Source organism: Balaenoptera musculus, chromosome 3 (assembly GCF_009873245.2).
Source record: "Balaenoptera musculus isolate JJ_BM4_2016_0621 chromosome 3, mBalMus1.pri.v3, whole genome shotgun sequence".
Classification (NCBI taxonomy): Eukaryota; Metazoa; Chordata; class Mammalia; order Artiodactyla; family Balaenopteridae; genus Balaenoptera; species Balaenoptera musculus.
The window spans coordinates 142780865-142800371 of record NC_045787.1 but is presented as its reverse complement, the minus strand read 5'-3'; the positions used below and the strand labels follow the sequence as shown (position 1 = coordinate 142800371).

General features: G+C 44.8%; 1 protein-coding gene across 1 annotated transcript in view; it reads right to left on the bottom strand.

The window, feature by feature from the left end:
• ATP10B (ATPase phospholipid transporting 10B (putative)) overlaps positions 1 to 19507 on the bottom strand; it is a 116531-nt gene that overhangs the window by 53625 nt on the left and 43399 nt on the right. The window contains exons 5-9 of the mRNA XM_036845539.1: positions 18919 to 19025; positions 14815 to 14946; positions 10956 to 11083; positions 8822 to 9074; positions 7503 to 7741 (exon numbers count right to left, since the gene is read on the bottom strand). Of these exons, the coding sequence (XP_036701434.1) occupies positions 7503 to 7741; positions 8822 to 9074; positions 10956 to 11083; positions 14815 to 14946; positions 18919 to 19025 (859 nt within the window). The remainder of the gene's footprint in view (positions 1 to 7502; positions 7742 to 8821; positions 9075 to 10955; positions 11084 to 14814; positions 14947 to 18918; positions 19026 to 19507) is intronic.

The window sequence follows — 19507 nt, the reverse complement described above, 5'->3', positions numbered from 1 at the left end:
ATTTAGGAACTTGGCATGTAGGACGATTATAGAGAAAGCAGTGCCCCCAACCCCCTCCGGGCCCTTTGGCTAGTCTACTTCTCTGAAGGAAAAGAAATATACATTTGTGGGGCTACCAGTTGCTCAGATTAGAGCTTTGTGGCAGCTGGGCACCCAACTGGTTGGATTCTTTCTATTGCAGAACACCCGAAGCTCAGATAAACCCTCTTTGGGGAAGGTGATCTCTGACCTCACACCACACACTCAAGGATCCTCTTATTATCATCAGATTATATCTGTTGACAACTTATAGCAAAGTCAGGGGCTTTGGTAAGTGCTTCCATGTACATCATGTAATCATTATAACAGCATCAAAATAGCTATTATCATTCTCCCATTTTAGTTATGAGGCAAATGAGGCTCACTGAAGATAAGTAACTTGTCTAAGGTCCCAAAATCAATTAAAAAGCTGGGTCTTGAATCCAGTTCTGCTGATGCCAAAACCCAAACCCTTAAACACGATGCCAGCACTTCCCAAACTCTAACATATACACAAATCAGCTGGGTGTCTTATTTAAATGCATATGCTGATGCAGCAGGTCTGGAGTGGGGTCTGAGCATCTGCATTTCTACAGGCTCCCAAGTGGTGCTCCTGCTGGGGGTCAGAGGATGAGTTTGAGTAGCAAGGCTCTAGGCTATAGGGCTGCCCTATCACTCCCACTTCCTCTCTGACTGAGGAGTGTTCTGCATTGAAGGCTGGGAGAAGAAGGCCAAGCTCCATTCCATTACTCTCCTCTCAGTTTTAGTGACGGCTCACTCATGGTCATATTGGTGACTATCACTAATTGGGTGCAGCAGATTGTTGCTATGGGAACCCACAGAGCCAGTGGTGGAAATGAACAGGAACCCTGGTGCGTAGGCCTGGAAGCAAACTCTGAGGCTTGGTTCCTCCCATGCCTCCATCTCCTCCTTCACCTCTCTCCGACCTGTGCCTCTTATTCCAGCCATTCCTTGGAACCCCAAGTCTCCATTTGCTTGTGCAGAATGTCTCCCCTAAAACAACCTGCACTCTCCCCGCTAGATGGTCTCTTCTCTTTGCTCTGGTTAACCTTTAAAATTTTGTCTCAAATTCAGCTCTGATGCTAACCCTTCCAGGAAGCCCCCTGATGCCTAGTTTGATGTAGGTGCACCTCTTCTGGGCTCCTATAGCACCTCTGCACCCACACACCCCAGCACTGAGAGCAGTGTCCTGTAGGCACTGGGGTTCTTGCCCCTTTACTGGGCTGTAAGCGCCTGAAATCAGGAACAATGCCCCTTTAGACTTTATATCCCTAGTGTCTAGAAGAGTACTTGCCATATTATTTAGTATTTGTTGACTGACCGACAATAAATGAAAGGCTATTCTAAAGAAATGTAGACACTGAGAATACAAAGACTTGGAAGAAGGGGAGGAAGCAGACCCTTCTATTTGCTTTGGTGAGTGTCTGAACTCGTACAACCACTTGAGAAGTATCAATCCAAATTTAAAAAATGCACACAATCTCAATTTAGCAGTTATGCTCTAAGAATACCATAGAAAAACTTATATACACGTATAAACATGTGATGGCTCGACCATCCAACAAATTCTAACAGCCATTAAAAATGGGATGAACGGCTCTCCATTGAATATCTGTCAGTTTGTCTACATATATGAAATATTCCCCAAGATTCATTAGGTTAAAAAAAAGTCCAAAGTCCAAAACAGTGTGTATGCTATGCTCCTGTTTGTGGGAAAGAATGTGTTTATGTGTACTCCCCACTTGCCTGCTTCTATATAGATACAGCACCTCTGGCAAAGACACAGGAATATACAAATAATGGTTGTCTCTGAGGTGGTGGGGAATAGAGGAGGGAGGGAGGCTTACTCTCTTCATTTGCCCTTTGGTTCCTTTTGAATACTTAGCCACGTGGTTGTATAGCTATTGTGGAAACAAACTTTCCCAGTTGCTGGGGAGCTGAAGGCTGAAGTATTATTTAGGGCAGTCATGTTTTTGCCCTTGATGAGGTTGTGGCCTTGATGATATTGAGTTTGGTTCAAGAATGGGGAGAGCTCAATATTAGTAAATATTTGCTTAAATAGAAGCATGTGGATTATTAAGGTAAGCTTTTCCCAAATGGGACAGGAGCCCCAAGGAAAAAAACCCAGTGGCCTAGCAAGAAGAGAGTTTCCCACAACATCCATTCATGATAAAAACCCTTACAAAACTGGGTATAGCAGGATCATATCTCAGCATAATAAAATCTATTTATGACAAACCCACAGCCAACATAATACTCAACAGAGAAAGCCTTCCTGCTAAAATCTGGAATGAGACAAGGAGGCCCACTCTCACCACTTCTATTCAACATAGTATTGGGAGTCCTAGCCACAGCAATCAGACAAGAAAAATAAAAGATATCCAATCTGGAAGGGAAGAGGTAAAATTGTCCTTATATGCAGATTACATGATATTATACATAGAAAACCCTAAAGACTCCACACAAAAACTACTAAAACTGATAAATGAATTCAACAAGGTAGCAGGATACAAGTTTAACGTATAGAAATCTGTTGCATTTCTTTACACTAACAATGAAATATCAGAAAGGGAAAGTAAAAAAACAATTCCTTTTAAAATTGCATCAAAAAAACCCAAAACCAAAACCAAACTTAGGAATAAACCTGACCAAGGAGCTGAAAGACTTATCTGCTGAGAACTATTAAGCAATGATAAAGGAAATTGAAGATGATACAAAGAAATGGAAAGATATTCCATGTTCTTGGATTTGAAGAATTAATATTGTTAAAATGGCCATACTACTCAAAACAATCTATAGATTTAATGTGATCCCTATCAAATTACCCATGACATTTTTCACAGAACTAGAACAAAGAATCCTAAAATTTGTATGGAGCCACAAAAGACCCAGAATTGCCAAAGCAATTCTGGGAAAAAACAGCAAAACTGGAGGCATAACCCTCCCAGACTTCAGACAATACTACAAAGCTACTGTAATCAAAACAACATGATACTGACACAATAACAGACATATGGATCAATGCAACAGTATAGAGAGCCCAGAAATAAACCCACACACCTATGGCCAATTAATCTTTGACAAAGGAGGCAAGAATATACAATGGAGAAAAGACAGTCTCTTCAGCAAGTGGTGTTGGGAAAGCTGTAAATGTAAAGGTAAATCAATGAAGTTAGAACACACCTTCAAACCATACACAAAAAATAAACTCAAAATGCCTTAAAGACTTAAATATAAGACACGACACCATAAAACTCCTAGAAGAGAATATATTATGACATAAATCATACCAATGTTTTCTTAAGTCAGTCTCCCAAGGCAAAAGAAATAAAAGCAAAAATAAACAAATGGGACCTAATCAAACTTATAAGCTTTCCCACAGCAAAGGAAACCATAAACAAAATGAAAAGACAACCTACGGACTGGGAAAAAATATTTGCAAATGATGTGACCAACAGGAGCTTAATTTCCAAAATATACAAATAGCTCATACAACTCAACAACAAAAAAACAAACAACCCAATCTAAAAATGGGCAGAAGACCTAAATAGACATTTCTCCAAAGAAGACATACAGATGGCCAATAGGCACATGAAAAAATTCTCAACATTGCTACTTATTAGAAAAATGCAAATCACAACTATAATGAGGTATCACCTCACACTGGTCAGAATGGCCATCATCAAAAGTCTACAAATAACAAATGCTGGAGAGGGTGTGGAGAAAAGGGAACCCTCTTACACTGTCGGTGGGAATGCAAATTGGTGCAACCACTATGGAAAACAGTGTGGAGGCTCCTTAAAAAACTAAAAATAGAGTTGCCATATGATCCAGCAATCTCACTCCTGGGCATATATCCGGAGAAAACTCTAATTCAAAAAGATATATTCACCCCAATGTTCACAGCAGCACTATTTACAATAGCCAAGACATGGAAGTAACCTAAATGCCCATCAACAGATGAATGGATAAAGAAGGTGTATGTGTGTGTGTGTGTGTGTGTGTGTGTGTGTGTGTCTAACTCAGCCATTAAAAAGAATGAAATAATGCCATTTGCAGCAACATGGATGAACCTTGAGATTATCATACTAAGTGAAGTAAGTCTGACAGAGAAAGATAAATACCACATGATATCACTTATATGTGGATCTAAAATATGACACAAATGAACTTATTTATGAAACAGAAACAGACTCATGGACATAGAAGACAAACTTATGGTTACCAAAGGGAAAGGGGGTGGGTAGGGATAAGTTAGGAGTTTGAGATTAGCAGATAGAAACTACTATACATAAAATAGATAAACAACAAGGTCCTACTGTATAGCACAGGGAACTGTATTCAATATCCTGTAACTAGCCATAATGGAAAAGTATATGAAAAAGAATATGTCTCTATCTATCTATCTATCTATCTATCTATCTATCTATCTATCTATCTATCTATCTATCTGAATCACTTTGCTATGCACCACAAACTAATACAACATTGTAAATCAACTATATTTCAATTAAAAAAAAAAAAAAGAAAAAAAGAAAGAAGTATCCCAGATCTTGTAAGACCCAGTTCTGTGAAAAGGGTCACCACAGCTGTGTGCCCCCATTTGGGACCCTGGGAGCTAAGGGAAGCAAAGCTGAGACAGGCTTCATCCATTTCTTGCCCCGTGTGGTCACATCACTTACTAAAAGATTTTGCGTGCTTGACTAGTTAAATCAGGACTCTTACCTAACCTTGCCGTGGGAGTTTGTGCATGCGGCCTGTCCCTGTCAACCCAGAGCAGACTCTACGTATGGCACAAATATCTTCCCAAGAATGAAAGGAAGACCAAGTTTCAAGAAAGGAGGCAGAGGGCCAAAGACACCGCCTTTACTTCCCTCTACTGCGTTCTTTCTAGACAGGTGGGAGGGGTCGTGCCCACAGAAGGGAGAGGTGGTGGGGTCTGGAGCCTAAACGGCCCTGATGCAAACTTTATGATTAGGAAAATAGTCTTTGGTCTGATGACTCAAAAACATTTTTCCAAGTGGCATGTCTAAACAAAGACTCTACTCCAATCTTGGCTGCTTACAGACCAGGGGGGAAAAGGCATTTCATTTTCCCTCTGCCAGGACTATTAAATGCTGGCTCAGAACTCACCACTTTCCTAAGAATATTACCCCACCCTAAAGCCACAGTGCCTCCCTAACAAATAGCCAGGATGCTATTGTCCCACTGACCCCAGATTTTCAGCCTGACTTGTAGAACAGCATATTTAGCAGCTCATAAAGAGAACACATCACCATCCTCTCCTGCCCAGGCAACAAGAGTTGGGTCTTACTCTATGTGTCAATTTCCTTATTGTTCCTCAATGCATTTAGTTAGAACTGGACTTGGAATGTGCCAGCCGGGGCAGAACGATGACATCCAGGATCTGGAGACAGCTCATAAGTTAACGTGTCCCTTTCACTGACCATCAGCTAAGGGCCCCGAATAAAAGTTATACTGACTGACTCAGGGCTGCAATTTTTCTGGGCTGCTGAGATTTGTCAGGCTGGGCAATGAATCTGTGTATCCAAATGAGATCTACACAGGAAAGCTTCCTTTTTTCCCCCGTGTCCCGGGGGAGACATTCTCAGACACACGGGATGCCCATGGTATCTAGAACTGGAAGATGCCAAAAGACACCAGTAGTGCAAGACTTACTACTTGTGCCCAATGAGAATTCACTGAATTCATTGTCCAAATATTTAGGTAAAGAGCTGAGGGGAAGGGCATTCCATTCAGAAGGGACAGAATTAAATTAAAGAAGGAAAGACTTGACAATATGCATGTCTTGTTGTTACTTGATTTGGGAAAATCAAAAAGAAAAATAAAAACCAAAATCTTCCCAAAGGCATCAATGGATCATTCTTCTTGTAGGTTTATAAGCATCATATGTCTTAACACACTGTTACTGTTTTCTCCTTGCTACTATTGCATTGCTGTGCATGATAATAACATAAGACAGTTAACTTTGTACTTACTTAAAGTTAGATAAACAACAACCCGGAACATACAGACTCACAGCATTTCTTGTCACAGTCAGAAAACAGTCCTGGGTAATGAATATTAGGGAGCAATGTCCTGGGTAATGAATACTAGGGAGCAATGTCCTGGGTAATGAATACTAGGTAGCAATGTCCTGGGTAATGAATACTAGGTAGCAATGTCCTGGGTAATGAATACTAGGTAGCAATGTCCTGGGTAATGAATACTAGGTAGCAATGTCCTGGGTAATGAATACTAGGGAGCAATGTCCTGGGTAATGAATACTAGGTAGCAATGTCCTGGGTAATGAATACTAGGGAGCAATGTGGAAAAGGCTCTTGATACCATGTCAGATTAAAAAAACCCAGCAGCTATAATTTATGTGTACTATGACTGCAAAAATGTTAAAATATGTAGTTTGTGTGTGTGCACATGTGTGTGTGTGTGTGTATTAGTGGGGGAAATAAAAGACTGGAAGGAAATTCACCAAAATGATCATTTTGAAAATCTAATGTTCTAATAATGGGATAATAGCACTTTCAGTCCCTCTGTATGTGTGTCTTGTTCAAGATACCTGGGGCTCCCTGAGGCCTTTTCTGTAAGTGCAGAAGACTCTGGATGATGTGTTCCCCAGAGGAAGAGCCTGGTGCAGAGGAAAGTGGGATGAGACAGGAGTCAGAGGCCCTGGTTCTGGCTTTGACTTTTTGGGCATGCTGTGTCATCTTGGGGAAAGAACTCAGTTTCTTCACCTGCTGCCTGGACGTCTAGTGGTAACTATCCCAATGGATCAAACGTGAGGGACCAGACGCAGAAAGCCCCAAAGTTGCAAAGTCGAACATCCTAGGGGCCTGGCAGTTAGCCTAAGGGAGTGAGGTGGACTGAGTAAATTTGACAGAGATGTTCTTTGCTTCATAACAATTTAAGACTCTTTATCACAATAAATACATTCTCCCATTTTTCTTGAAACCTAAGCCTTACAGGCTCATCTTTTGTTTTTCCACTTTATAGAAACATGGACATGTCAGATATTTCTTTTTCCTCTTAACTGTATTTTGGAACAAATGCATAATGAACATGCTGCTGGGCCTCAGCTCAGGGATGAGGATAAAGAGAGAGGGGGTGAGGGACCGTGATGAACTGAGGACGGCACGCCCAGGCTCAGGAGCACCGACTTCTTCATTCAAACCACTTACTGCCACAAGGAAATGCTGGCTTAGTGGGGAGACTTTTTTCAATTCCATTTAGAAATCTCCCAATTTCTAAACATTGAACATTTGAAACTAACAAGAATCGTACATGCCCCAAAAAACCTGTGTAGATTACATACAAGACCAAGAGCTGCCATTCTGAGAGCTCGTCAGGGTTTATACACCCTTTTCTCTTTCATACCCCAGAGCCCTCCCCCTTCTCTCCCCGAGATGGGCCACTAGCAATTCAAAGAGGAAAAGGCAGGGACTTACTATGGAGCTGCTGAAGGCCACAGGGGGCTGTGAGATTTCACAGCGCCCCGTGGACCTTTGTCGCAAGTGGCCCTGGATGCGTGCCCGGGCACTCTGGCTCCTCCTCAGAGGCTGGGACCCTCCTTGGCCCCTTACTGTTGCTGGTCCCTGGTCCCTTCGGGCTGGGAAGGACAAGCACTGGTATTGGGTCCACTCTTCACTGTCTGAGTCCAGCTCCTTGGGGGTCTCTAGTCGCTTAGCTGCAGGAAAGGAACCCCATTATTGCGCCAGTCATACCTCGGCCATATCATGGTTGGGGAGATGCCAGACTTCGGGGGTGGAGCTAAGAGTAGGCAGCTGGCTACCCTGGCTGGTGAAAGAGGGGTGCGACTAAGTTGCACAGGTTCAAATCCTGGCTCTCCTACCTCCTAGCTATGTGACTTTGAGCTTCACATAACCCGTGCCTCTCTTTCCTCAATTAGGGGTTATAGAAAAGTACCTAACTCACAGGGTTGTTTTGAAGACTTAATGATATAGTGATATAAAAGTGATTAGCATACTCTAAGGACTGGTAGTGGTAGCTGTATTATTATTAAGAAGAGATTAGAAGCTCCATGTAAATGGTTACCACTGTGGCAAAGGGGATTGGACAGCCTATAATATCCCCTCTTTTCTCTTTCTCCATCCCTCCCACTCAAAAGAATGAATGCTGCTCTTGTGAGTTTCTTCTAGTTAGGAAGTGTGTGTGTGTGTGTGTGTGTGTGTGTGTTGTCGGGGGAGGGAGCTGAGGGGATCAGTCAGCTCTGTCGGCCACCTTCAGTCTATGCAAGATGACATTCCAGGCATTTTATAGCCACATCCCCTAAGGCAAAGCTTTGCATCAGTGAAAATCTAAGAGATCAGTTAGCATGGAGGGCATTTCCTGGATGTATCACATCTCACCATGTGCCTACACCTGGGCCTGTCCTGTCGGGTAAGGGGACCTGAGAAATTCTTAAACTTTGGCTGCATGACTGGCACATAATTTGGACATTTCCCCAGTGCATTCCTGACAGATAAAAATCCTGTGTGTAAATGGCACCAGACAAAGATCAACCAAGGACAAAGATCAACTGACTGGAGGGCTACCACACAGGAGATCACTGATAGCCTTTGTGAACAAATGAAAGTTTACAAGTGATAAGAACAGCATTGATCTGTGACAAGGAAGCCACAGGGATGCAGGAAGCTACTCCCAGCCTCTGCTGGGAGCCAGGATAATGGTTTTTATCACCATTCTCTCAGGAGAGCAGGGGCAATTCCTTTAGAAGAGGGGTGGGAGCCCCTGGAATCCCTCGTACCATTTTCTTGGTGAGAATACTCGTGGCCCATGATGGTACAACGCCTGAACACCATCTTGTTCTCGGTCAGCGTCCCCGTCTTGTCAGAGAAGATGTACTGGATCTGGCCCAAGTCCTCGGTGATGTTGAGGGCTCGACACTGAATGGACAAATGGGTCTCTTCATCATACAGGTCAAGGTCGTTGTGCAGGAAGAAGACTTGCCCGAGCTTCACCAGCTCAATGGACACGTACAGGGAGATTGGGATCAGTATCTGTGGGGAGATCAATTCCCATCGCATCAGAAAACGGGCTGGTCCCCCAACTCAGAACCTTCACTGGGTGATGGGAGTAGCAAAGCGATTTCATGGAAAGCTCAGGTCAGCTCACATGATGGACCTTCTCTGAGAAATTAAAGGTTAATGACCTCACACCTCCCTTGGCATTCTTAGGGTCATCTGAAAAAGAGATACGCCTTCTTCAACCAGAGATATCCAGTATGGGGTAGGCACTCACCATTGCTTGTTTAATGACTGAGCCAGATGGAGGTAAGGAGCTCTAGATGCCTCAGTCCAGAGTCTCCTGATGCCCCTCGGATCTCTATGCCACCAAAGACTGCTGCCCACTTTGACGGGTATTCAGACTCATTTTCTTTGGAAGGATAGTTAACTTACAATGTTGTGCTGGGTTCAGGTATGCAGCAAAGTGATTTAGTTTTATGTATATAATATACATATATATATTCTTTTCCATTATGGTTTATTATAAGGTTTTGAATATGCTACACAGTAGATTCTTGTTGTTTATCTATTTTATATATAGTAGTGTGTATCAGCTAATCCCAAACTGCTAATTTATCTCTCTCCCCACCTTTTCCCTTTGGTAACCATAAGTTTGTTTCCTATTCAGACTCATTGTTGATCACTGCCCACTGATCCAATACCTAGTACCTATCAGGTGCTTTATGTGTCACATGCCGTTCTAGGTCCTGCAAATGGCAGTGAGCAGAACAAAACATCACATTCTAGTAAACAAACAAAGAAATAGATACTGGGTAGTGGTAAGTCTCACGAAAAAGAGTAAAGAAAAGTGAAAAGGGTGAAGGCTGGGAGGGAGTCGGTCATAAGCCATGACCTTTGCGCAGAGACCTGAAGAAATGAGGGTGTGAGCGTGAGGTTATCTGTGGAAGGAGGAGGGTTCCGGGCAGCGCATGGGTGGCTGGGTTCTTGCAGGGCGGGGGTGAGAGTCAGCAGGCCTGTGTGTGAGTGTGCAGGAAACAGCTCGGAGATGTGGTCCAGGAGGGAGTCGGGGTCCAGATCACCTAGGACCTTGTTGGTCGCAGTCAGAGCTTCAGTTTTCACATTGAGTGGATGTGAAACCACCAGAGGGTTCAGTGCAGAGGAGAGCATGACCCTATTCACATTTTAAAAGATTACTGTGCTCAATGAATGAACGAACTAATGAATGAAGAAGGTTCATCAGTAAGAGGACAGTGAAACACCCTCAAATACTGTAAGAACTCAAACATAGATGGGATTTTGTTAAAACAAGACTACAACTTGCCTTATCTTTTCATAGACTGTGATTACTTATAGAGCCTGAGGATTTTTTGAATCTGTCTCTTTATACTTCACTGCAGGTGTTTACCTACAGTAGTTGCCTTTCTTACCTCTCTCGTAGGTGCTCTGTGTTTTTGTTTTTTTCCTCCTATATAGTGCCGGTTCTCTTTTTCCATCTCAAACTTGCAAATGAGAAAACACTAACCTGTGGTTTCTTTCTCTCAGTGCTTGGGGTCTGAAAGTTCTCTGTGCTGCATTATCTTTTGTTGTTCCCACAAGGGTTTACCTGTTTAGATCTGGCAGAGGGACAGGCACACGTGGATCACTGCTATAATCTTACTTTTAAATGGAAAAGCCTGATAAATATTTTCCTCTGCTATTATCTGAGGCCAAGGTCCCCTCCACAAGGCAGGGCTGGTCCTGGCACAATCCCAGTTGTGAATACTTTCAAAGACCCATAAGAAAGCGATAAACATTTCCCCATCTCAGTCCAGTTAGTTCTTTCACGGGGCCAGCGCTGATTTTTCTTTATTTTGCCAAGTTGTGCAGATACTGGCCACGGGTCTTCTGAGTCCCACGTTACAGAGGGCCCCCTACCTGGAGCAAAATGATCATGGTGAGGAACATGTAGAAGCCTCCAAGGGCAAGGGGAAGGAAGTGGCTCTCGGCATCCGGCACGTCAAAGGGAGGGTGTTCTGCAAAGGTTCCATTCCAGAGGCTGTGACCTAAGAGGAGGCAAAGCCAGGCATGAGGCAAAATCTCCAATTAATCCTAAATTGGTCAATTACATCAGCCCTTCCTTGACCTATTGCCAGAAATGAGTGGGCTTTGGAGGAGCCCATCCTTCTTCTATATAACATAGGTGTGTGTGTGTGTGTGTGTGTGTGTGTGTGTGTGTGTGTGTGTGTGTGTATTCATTTAGCTCTAAAGTGGTCCTCCATATATACTACACTTCAATCTCTTGATAGGCATCAAGTCTGTCCTCCCAGAGGAGACTAGCATGGGGATTACTTACATTTTTTTGAAGTCTTGTTATTCAGGGGTTGGAAAGTGAGAAAGGGGCAAGAGTTTTTTTTTCAGTTGTGTGGTAGAAAGTACATGGCTGGGAAGTCTTGACAGACCTGTATCCTAGTCCGTCTTTCTCTCCCATGCACATATCCATCCACCCATCCATCCATCCAATCAATCATCCAATTACCCATCCACCCATCCATGCATCCATCCATCCGTCCATCCATCCGTCCATCCATATCTCTGTTCACTCACTCCTCCCTGCCTCCTTCCTTCCCTCCTTTTATCCAAAATTTTTTAATTCAAGAAGGAGTCGGTCCTACTTCTTATCTTTGAGGAGTTCCCTACCAAGTCAGGGAGTCCGATGTAAAGATACAAATCCCACCTAGCATGAGGGGGTGCTATGCCAGATCCTGGAACACTATAAGAGCCCATAGTGACAGCACCAGATGCAGACTGAACCCTCTGTTTCCTTAACTGTAAATGGGGATAACAACACCCATCAAGTGAGGATTGATAAGTGCACCTCGCACCGAGCTCTCTGAATCTCAGCATCCTCATCTGTCAATTAGTAATAATACCTTCTCCATGGGGTTGTTGAGAACAGGATAACCTGATGTGTACGATGCTCTTGGCCCCAGGGCAGGGACTATAGGGAATAAAAGGCATAGGGGTTCCTGCCCTGTCCCTAAGATACTTCTTTGCACAGGAGGTTGGGTCACATACCATCAGACACAGCAGAAGAAAGGAGACTTACAGATGTGAGGTTAAGGGCCAAATGTAAGGCACAGAGTAAGGGTTACTGGCCTTCAGAGGAGCTACAGACCATGAAAGAAGTCAGAGCAGGCTGCATGGAGGAGGAGGCCTGGAGGGGTTCTGAAGCCCAGGTGGGTACTGGGTGATCAGAAAGACCTGGGGAGGACATTCTGGGCAAATAAAAAAGAAACACCGGGCTTCCCTGGTGGCGCAGTGGTTGGGAATCTGCCTGCCAATGCAGGGGACACGGGTTCGAGCCCTGGTCTGGGAAGATCCCACATGCCGCGGAGCAACTGGGCCCGTGAGCCACAATTGCTGAGCCTGCGCGTCTGGAGCCTGTGCTCCGCAACAAGAGAGGCCGCGATAGTGAGAGGCCCGCGCACCGCGATGAAGAGTGGCCCCCGCTCGCCGCAACTAGAGAAAGCCCTCGCACAGAAACGAAGACCCAACACAGCCATAAAATAAAAAATAAATTAATAATAATAAAAAAACCACCATCTTCACACAATTAAAGCAAACATGTGATAAATGACCCTGAATGGTGCTCATTCGAGAGCTTTCACCTCCCGTGGGAGCTGTGTTTGATTTGGTGCCAGCAGCGGCTTGTGTTATTCTCAGACAGAATAGAATCCTGACCCTCCCAATTACTTTCTCCACGTATTTATTATTTTGGGCAATCTACCAAGCTGCTTCTGGTTGGCCTGTACCTTATCTAACTCTGTGACCTTTTAATCATTCACTTCCTTTCCCTGGGGACGCAGTGAGATGATATCCAATGTCCCTCCCAGGTCTGACGTCCCCTGAAAAACCTGTCCCGAAGCAGAGCTGACAGTTCTGCAGCATTTCCGGGGACACAGGGATGGCCCATAAAACAAACAGTTGGTTTTCTTCTTTGCCTGCTTCCGTCCTATGCAGGTGCTGCCCTTCCAGCCACGAGCCCCTCACCTGGATTGCCATTAGACACAACTGGGAAGCATATTCATTCAAAACTCCAGGTCATGCACAAGATTGAATCCCACTGTCTTCACTGTGGTGACACAGAAAATCTCTGTGGGCCTAGGAAGATCTTAAGCTTTGGACACTGTCTTTTTTTAATCTTTTTAAATTTTGTCCGCACCTCATGTCTTGCAGGATCTCAGTTCCCCTGCCAGGGATTGAACCCGGGCCACAGCAGTTACAGCACTGAATCCTAACCCCTAGGCCACCAGGGCACTCCCTGGACACTGTCTTTTAAAAACAGTGATGGGTGCGATTTCTGACAAAAGCAAGTAAAGCGCAAACGCTATAGCTGCTCACTGGCGTGGGGTTGGCAGGGGGTTCTGGACTCAGCGTACGAGTTCTTCCTTCTGATCCTCCCTGCTTCTTTTTGGGGTCTCCTTTAGGGTCCTGAGAACCATCCTTAGTGTTAAGCCAGAGAGGGGGAGAGTGGGTAAGAGTGAGGGCCCCTCTTCCCCTGCCCTCCGAGGATCCACTGAAATGGCTCCGGATCACTCGTGTCTACACGAGTGTCTACAACTCACTGTTGTAGAACCTGGCCACGGCCCAGTTCTAATCAGGTCTCCATCCTTGGCCTTGCTCTTGGCACACCAAATGGCCAAACACTCCTCTGCATAACATGACTCTCCTTCCTGCTGCTGTGCTTTGCTTGTGCTTTCCCTGGGGTAAAGTGACCTCTCTCTTTCCTTTGACAGCTGCCCGCCCCACCCTGTTCCTGTCACCTCCCTCCTCTGGTGAACACCTACTGCATCTGGGAATCAGCTCCAGCAAGACTTTCTTCCTTGATGCTCCCATAATCCCAGTCGTGGGCTGAATAATGGCCCCCTAAGGTGTCCACGTCCTCATCCCTGGGCCCTGTGAATATGCTACCTTAGATGGCAAAAGGAACTTTGCAGATGTGATTTAGTTAAGGGTCTTGAGATGGGGAAGAGGAGCCTGGATTATCCAGGTAGGCCCAATGATGGAATTACAAGTGTCCTTATAAAAGGGAGGCAGAGGGCCACACTCCCACAGACAAGGAGAAGGAAATGTGAGTGGAAATTGGAGTAATGCGCTTTGAAGATGAAAGAAGATGCTCAAAGGGAGAAACACAGGCAGCCAATAGAAACTGAAAAACACAAGGGACCGATTCTCCCCCTAGAATCTCCAGCCCTGAGGACACCTTGGTCTTAATCCAGTGAAACTGACTTTGGACTTCTGAACCCCACAGCTATAACAGAGTCAACTAGCATTGTTTTAAACCACTGAATTTGTGTTGACTTTTGACAGTGGCACTAGGAAACGAACACAATACCTGGTACCACCCTCACTGAGTGGGACAGATGGTGTTATTGATTCTGTTCTCAGGTTGGACTTCCTCCTACTAGACTATGAGGACCTTCCTGCTCTTTGAGGACCGGTCCTGTGATTGATTCATCTCGTTACCCTTTCATGATAAGGGGGTGCCTGGGTTCAGGAAGTATTTCTCGGACAGATACATGACAGATGCTCTTCCTAAGATTGAGAGTGCATACGACTTTCAGGAGAATGTCATCTGCATTTGTACTTAATTGGCACCCTGTTAAAGTACAGAATAGGCTTTCTTTGAGGCTTTTCTTTCTTTAGATGAGGAAACTGAGGCTCCGAGTTGCAGCAACTCGCCCAAAGAAACGGAAGATGACTGTGGGGTTGTCCTTTCCAGAACATTCCATACCTACAGCCCCAGTGAGGCACATGAGGAAGAGGATCCCGATGCAGAAGAAGACATCTGTGTTCATGCGCCGCTCGATCTTGCTGCGTTTGTACTGCGGGCCGCTGTTGTTCAGCATGGCTTTTGTCTCATGGCCTTTGAGAGAAAATGAGATTGTCAGCCCTTGGCCCCTGTTTGCCTCTGGCTCTTCTCCCATGAGATTTCGATACAAGAGAAGCTTCATTCTCTAACCTGAATCTGTCCTGCTGCAGGGAGGGTCTGGGAACGGCCGGAGAGACCTCACACAATTCGTCAGCAGGTTTTTACTGAACATCCCCTACCTGCCAGACACTGGTGGGCATGGACAGAGCTACTGTGCACAGGCTGTGCCCTGCACAACTCGAGAGGCAGCCCTCATTTTGTAGCTGTCATAGATCTCTGAGTCCACTAGGACACATTTGCAGCAAATGACAGTAAGCTGTCTTGAGGAAGGGCTATCTTTTTCTAATTTGCGCAGAGGTGCTGTTATGGGCTCAGTGGTGGGATACAGTGGTGAGACAGATGATTCACAATCTGGTGAGAATATACAGGGAAACAAGTAAATAAGGTAATTACAGTTAGCCATAAGTCCCATGAAGTAAACAATAAATAAGGGGTTAATAAATAAGAGATGGTGTTAGAGAGTGTGGTCAGGGAAGGCTTCTCAGAGGAGGTGACATTTGAGGGAGACCTGAAGGGAGAGAGAAGAGTTGGGAGAAAAGGGTTTTAGGCTGGGGGAACAGTATGTGCCAAGGTCCTGTGGCAGGACTGTGCTTGAGGCCAGTGATTATCATGCTTGCTTCTTTGCCTAAGGTGTCATTGTACTTGTCCAAGAGTGGTAGTGGCCAAAGGTCTCCACCCCAGCATTAACTCTGGGCAGCTACTCTCCTACCCTGGAGTTCTGCATAAAGTTTTGTTTAAAGAAAAGACAGTAAAATTTAAAAACTACTGAGCTCATTCAGGCACCCCCCACTTTTTTTTTTCCAATTAGAGAAATTCAGGACCAAAACGTAGAAGGGACCCGCTCCAAATGAAAGAATAAATTGACACCAGAGCCACATGGAGAACCCAGGATTCTGACTCCCAGTCTATTTCTCCTTCCAACAACTCCTGGAACCCAAACCACCCAGCTAAGAGTTGAGAGTCAAACTGAGCCTTTGTCTTTAGAACAGAGCCTCCCCTTTGGGGCTGCCAAATTTTATTTACCACGCTGTACCCCTCAGCAGTCAAATTAAAAGAGACCCGTCACATATTTTCTGTGCAAAATTAGAGAAAACCAATATATCAGCTCCAGCAGTGTGTGGTTTAATGCTATTTAGCTGGTGGCCTTGTGGATTTAAAGCGGCAACAAAACCGTAGGAGTGAGCACGCTAGGCTTATTAAATTACTCAAGTTGCTGCAGCTGTGCAGGGGCTGACACAGCTGTGGTTCCTGCGTGCCCCAGGCTCACCCCATACAAGGGGTCCTGGGACCACCCCCTTCACCCCCCTGCTTCCTCACTTCCTAAGATCCCCCTGTTCTTTTGGCAAAATTTGGGCTCAAGGGGGAGGCAGTATGGTGTAGTGGATAGAATGTGGGCTCTAGTGTCCGACAGAGCTTGGCTCTGCAGATACCTGACCTTGGGTTATAGGGAATTAATCTCAGGAGACATGTGACCTTGGGGGAATTAATCCTTTTGTATCTCAATTCCTCATCTGCAAAATGAGATATAATCGTTGTGTGTTTTGGGGTGGGGGAGTGAACTGATATACACAAAGTACCTAAATTAGTTTCCGGTACACAGTAGGGGCTCAATAAATGTTTGCTGTGAGGAGCGCATACCTCTACACTGAATCTCTTCCTTCTGGAAAGCTCACTTGTCCTTTTTTTGGCCTTTGACTCTGAGGTGCTCCTACTTTGTCCATCTGTATTATCAAGGCAGAGAATGTAGCTCTAGGCCAGTCATTCTCCCCAGGGGACACTTGGCCAAGTCATGAGAAATTTTTGGTTGTCACCTCTGAGAGGTGGTGCTAATGGCATCTAGTGAGCAGAAGCCAGGGGTGCTGCTAAACACCCTATAGGATGGCCCCCACCACAAAGAACAATCCGGAACAAATGGCAATGGTGCTGAGGTTGAGAACCCCTGGTCTAGACAGTAACACTAAACACAATTTGTACCATTTTTGCTCACATTTTTTGAGACCCTAATGTGTGCCAGGCATTGTGAACTTTATAACCCTAGGAGGCAGGGGTTATCAGTGCTCCTTGTGCTGAAAACTGAACCAGCTTCCCAGGAACTTGCAGCCAGGGAGTGATTCAGCCCCAGGCAGCCTGAGTCCTCAGAGTCATGATTAACTCTCCCTCCATCTGCCTCCTCACAGACCACTCACATCACCCACTCCGACCTTTGTTTCTGATTAGGCAGAGAAGCAAATCCATGTCTATGCAGGTTTTTTGGTGCGGTAGGGATTGTTGAAGCGTTCATGTCTAGTAGGTCTACCAGATGGCATTGAACTCCACTGACAAAGACCCTTGAAAGCAGTGACCTGTGCTGACAAATATAACATCCCTCCCTCAAATTAGGGGAAGCCAGCTAGATTGTGACACAACTTTTTAAAAAACATATTTTTCTTTTTTTTTTAATTTGATTAATTTATCTTTTATACAGCAGGTTCTTATTAGTTATCTATTTTATACATATTAGTATATATATGTCAATCCCAATCTCCCAATTCATCCCACCACCACTGCTCCCCCTCACTTTCCCCCCTTGGTGTCCATACGTTTGTTCTCTACATCTGTGTCTCTATTTCTGCCCTGCAAACCGGTTCATCTGTACCATTTTTCTAGATTTCACATATATGCGTTAATATACGATATTTGTTTTTCTCTTTCTGACTTACTTCACTCTGTATGACAGTCTCTAGGTCCATCCATGTCTCTACAAATGACCCAATTTCATTCCTTTTTATGGCTGAGTAATATTCCATTGTGTATATGTACCACATCTTCTTTATCCATTCATCTGTCGATGGACATTTAGGTTGTTTCCATGACCTGGCTATTGTAAATAGTGCTACAGTGAACATTGGGGTGCATGTGTCTTTTTGAATTATGGTTTTCTCAGGGTATGTGTCCAGTAGTGGGATTTCTGGGTCATATGGTAATTCTATTTTTAGTTTTTTCAGGAACCTCCATACTGTTCTCCACAGTGGCAAAGTGGGAGTCTACTTCGACCAAAACAAATCAAATCAAACAAAATAACAAGCAAATGAAATACTACAAGCTGTCCCAGTGAGTGGAAGATCCAGGGAAACGTATTCTGGAGACTTCCAGGGAAGGCAGACACTCCAGGGAGACTGTGTTTCCTCTACAGAAGAAGTCTGCAGTTGTTCACATAACAATAGACACGTACTGAGTACCCACGGAGTGCCAGGTGCTAGGTACTGGGAATACAGCAGTCCCAAGACCTCCCTCCAATACTTCAGGTATCATTGTGAGAAGTGCTGCTGTTACCTTTTTTCAATGGGAAGCAAAATCAAAGTACAAAGGAGAGACAGACCAACATCTATGGAGCCACAAAATGAATAAAGATAATAATAAAAACAACTGCAAAAACAAAAACTAAAACCCATCCTGCCCTCACTTGCTACACACAGTGCTGGGTTCTTTCCATGTGCTGGGTCACTGGACCCTCATGGGGGACCTATGGGGCAGATACAAATATTCTTCCCATTGTATAGATGAGGACACTGAGGCACACGAGGTGAAGTTGCTAAGTTTGGTGAGGTTATTCCTCAGGCTCAAGAAGATGCTCTTCATCCCACCTATGGTTAGTGTCACAGAAGTGTTAGGGATACATGAGCATGAGTACCCCTCCCTGTCTTGTCTGGATGAGTGACAGTAACTTGGAATTGAATTATGTCTCTGTGGACCAAGAGAGCTGCTGTGATTCCAGCCTCAGTTTGCTTAGCTGAGAAATGGGAAGTCACATCACTCTACCCCTTAGAACTGATGTGAGTTCCCACTGACTGAAGATAAATTTGGAGGAGGTTTTGGAGGAGAGAGAGTAAAGGACAGGGACACAGGAAGCTGTCCAGGGACAGTTACCTGCATAGATGACAATGCCAACAGCCACTTTGGTGTTTCTGACGGTGCAGCCTCGAAGCAGAAGACTCTCACTGCCAAAGCCGGTTCTGCTCTGGTCAGGATGTTCCCTGGGGATGAGGAAAGAGAGGGAGCTGTTTGGTGGCCTCTCCACGCTGTCACTGGTTAGTGTCATAGAATTAGAGTGGCGAGTAACAAGATCCCTCTTCTCTCTCTTCTTCAGAAGAGTGATATTAACTCAGAATCTAATCCCCATGTTCAAGTGCAACTCTTCATTGCTCCTGGGATGTCTAGTGGGTCCTGGACCATTAGAAGGGAATCACCCATCCCTAAGGACGTAATCATTTACTCACCTAAAAGGCAGAACTATGCTGAGGAAGCCTTAAAATAAACAGACCTCACAGGAGGTGGACCAGCGACCCTGTGCAATATCCTGCAAGGCAGCTTCTCAAAAGGGAGGTACATGGAGCGTTTCCCTTTCCCTAGCCTCCGGAAGCATTGCAATTTTCCACCTCACACTAGAAACTTCTGAGTCAGTCCACATTAGTGATTACTCAGCGTCTGGCCCTTATTCTATCCTGATGCCCTCCAT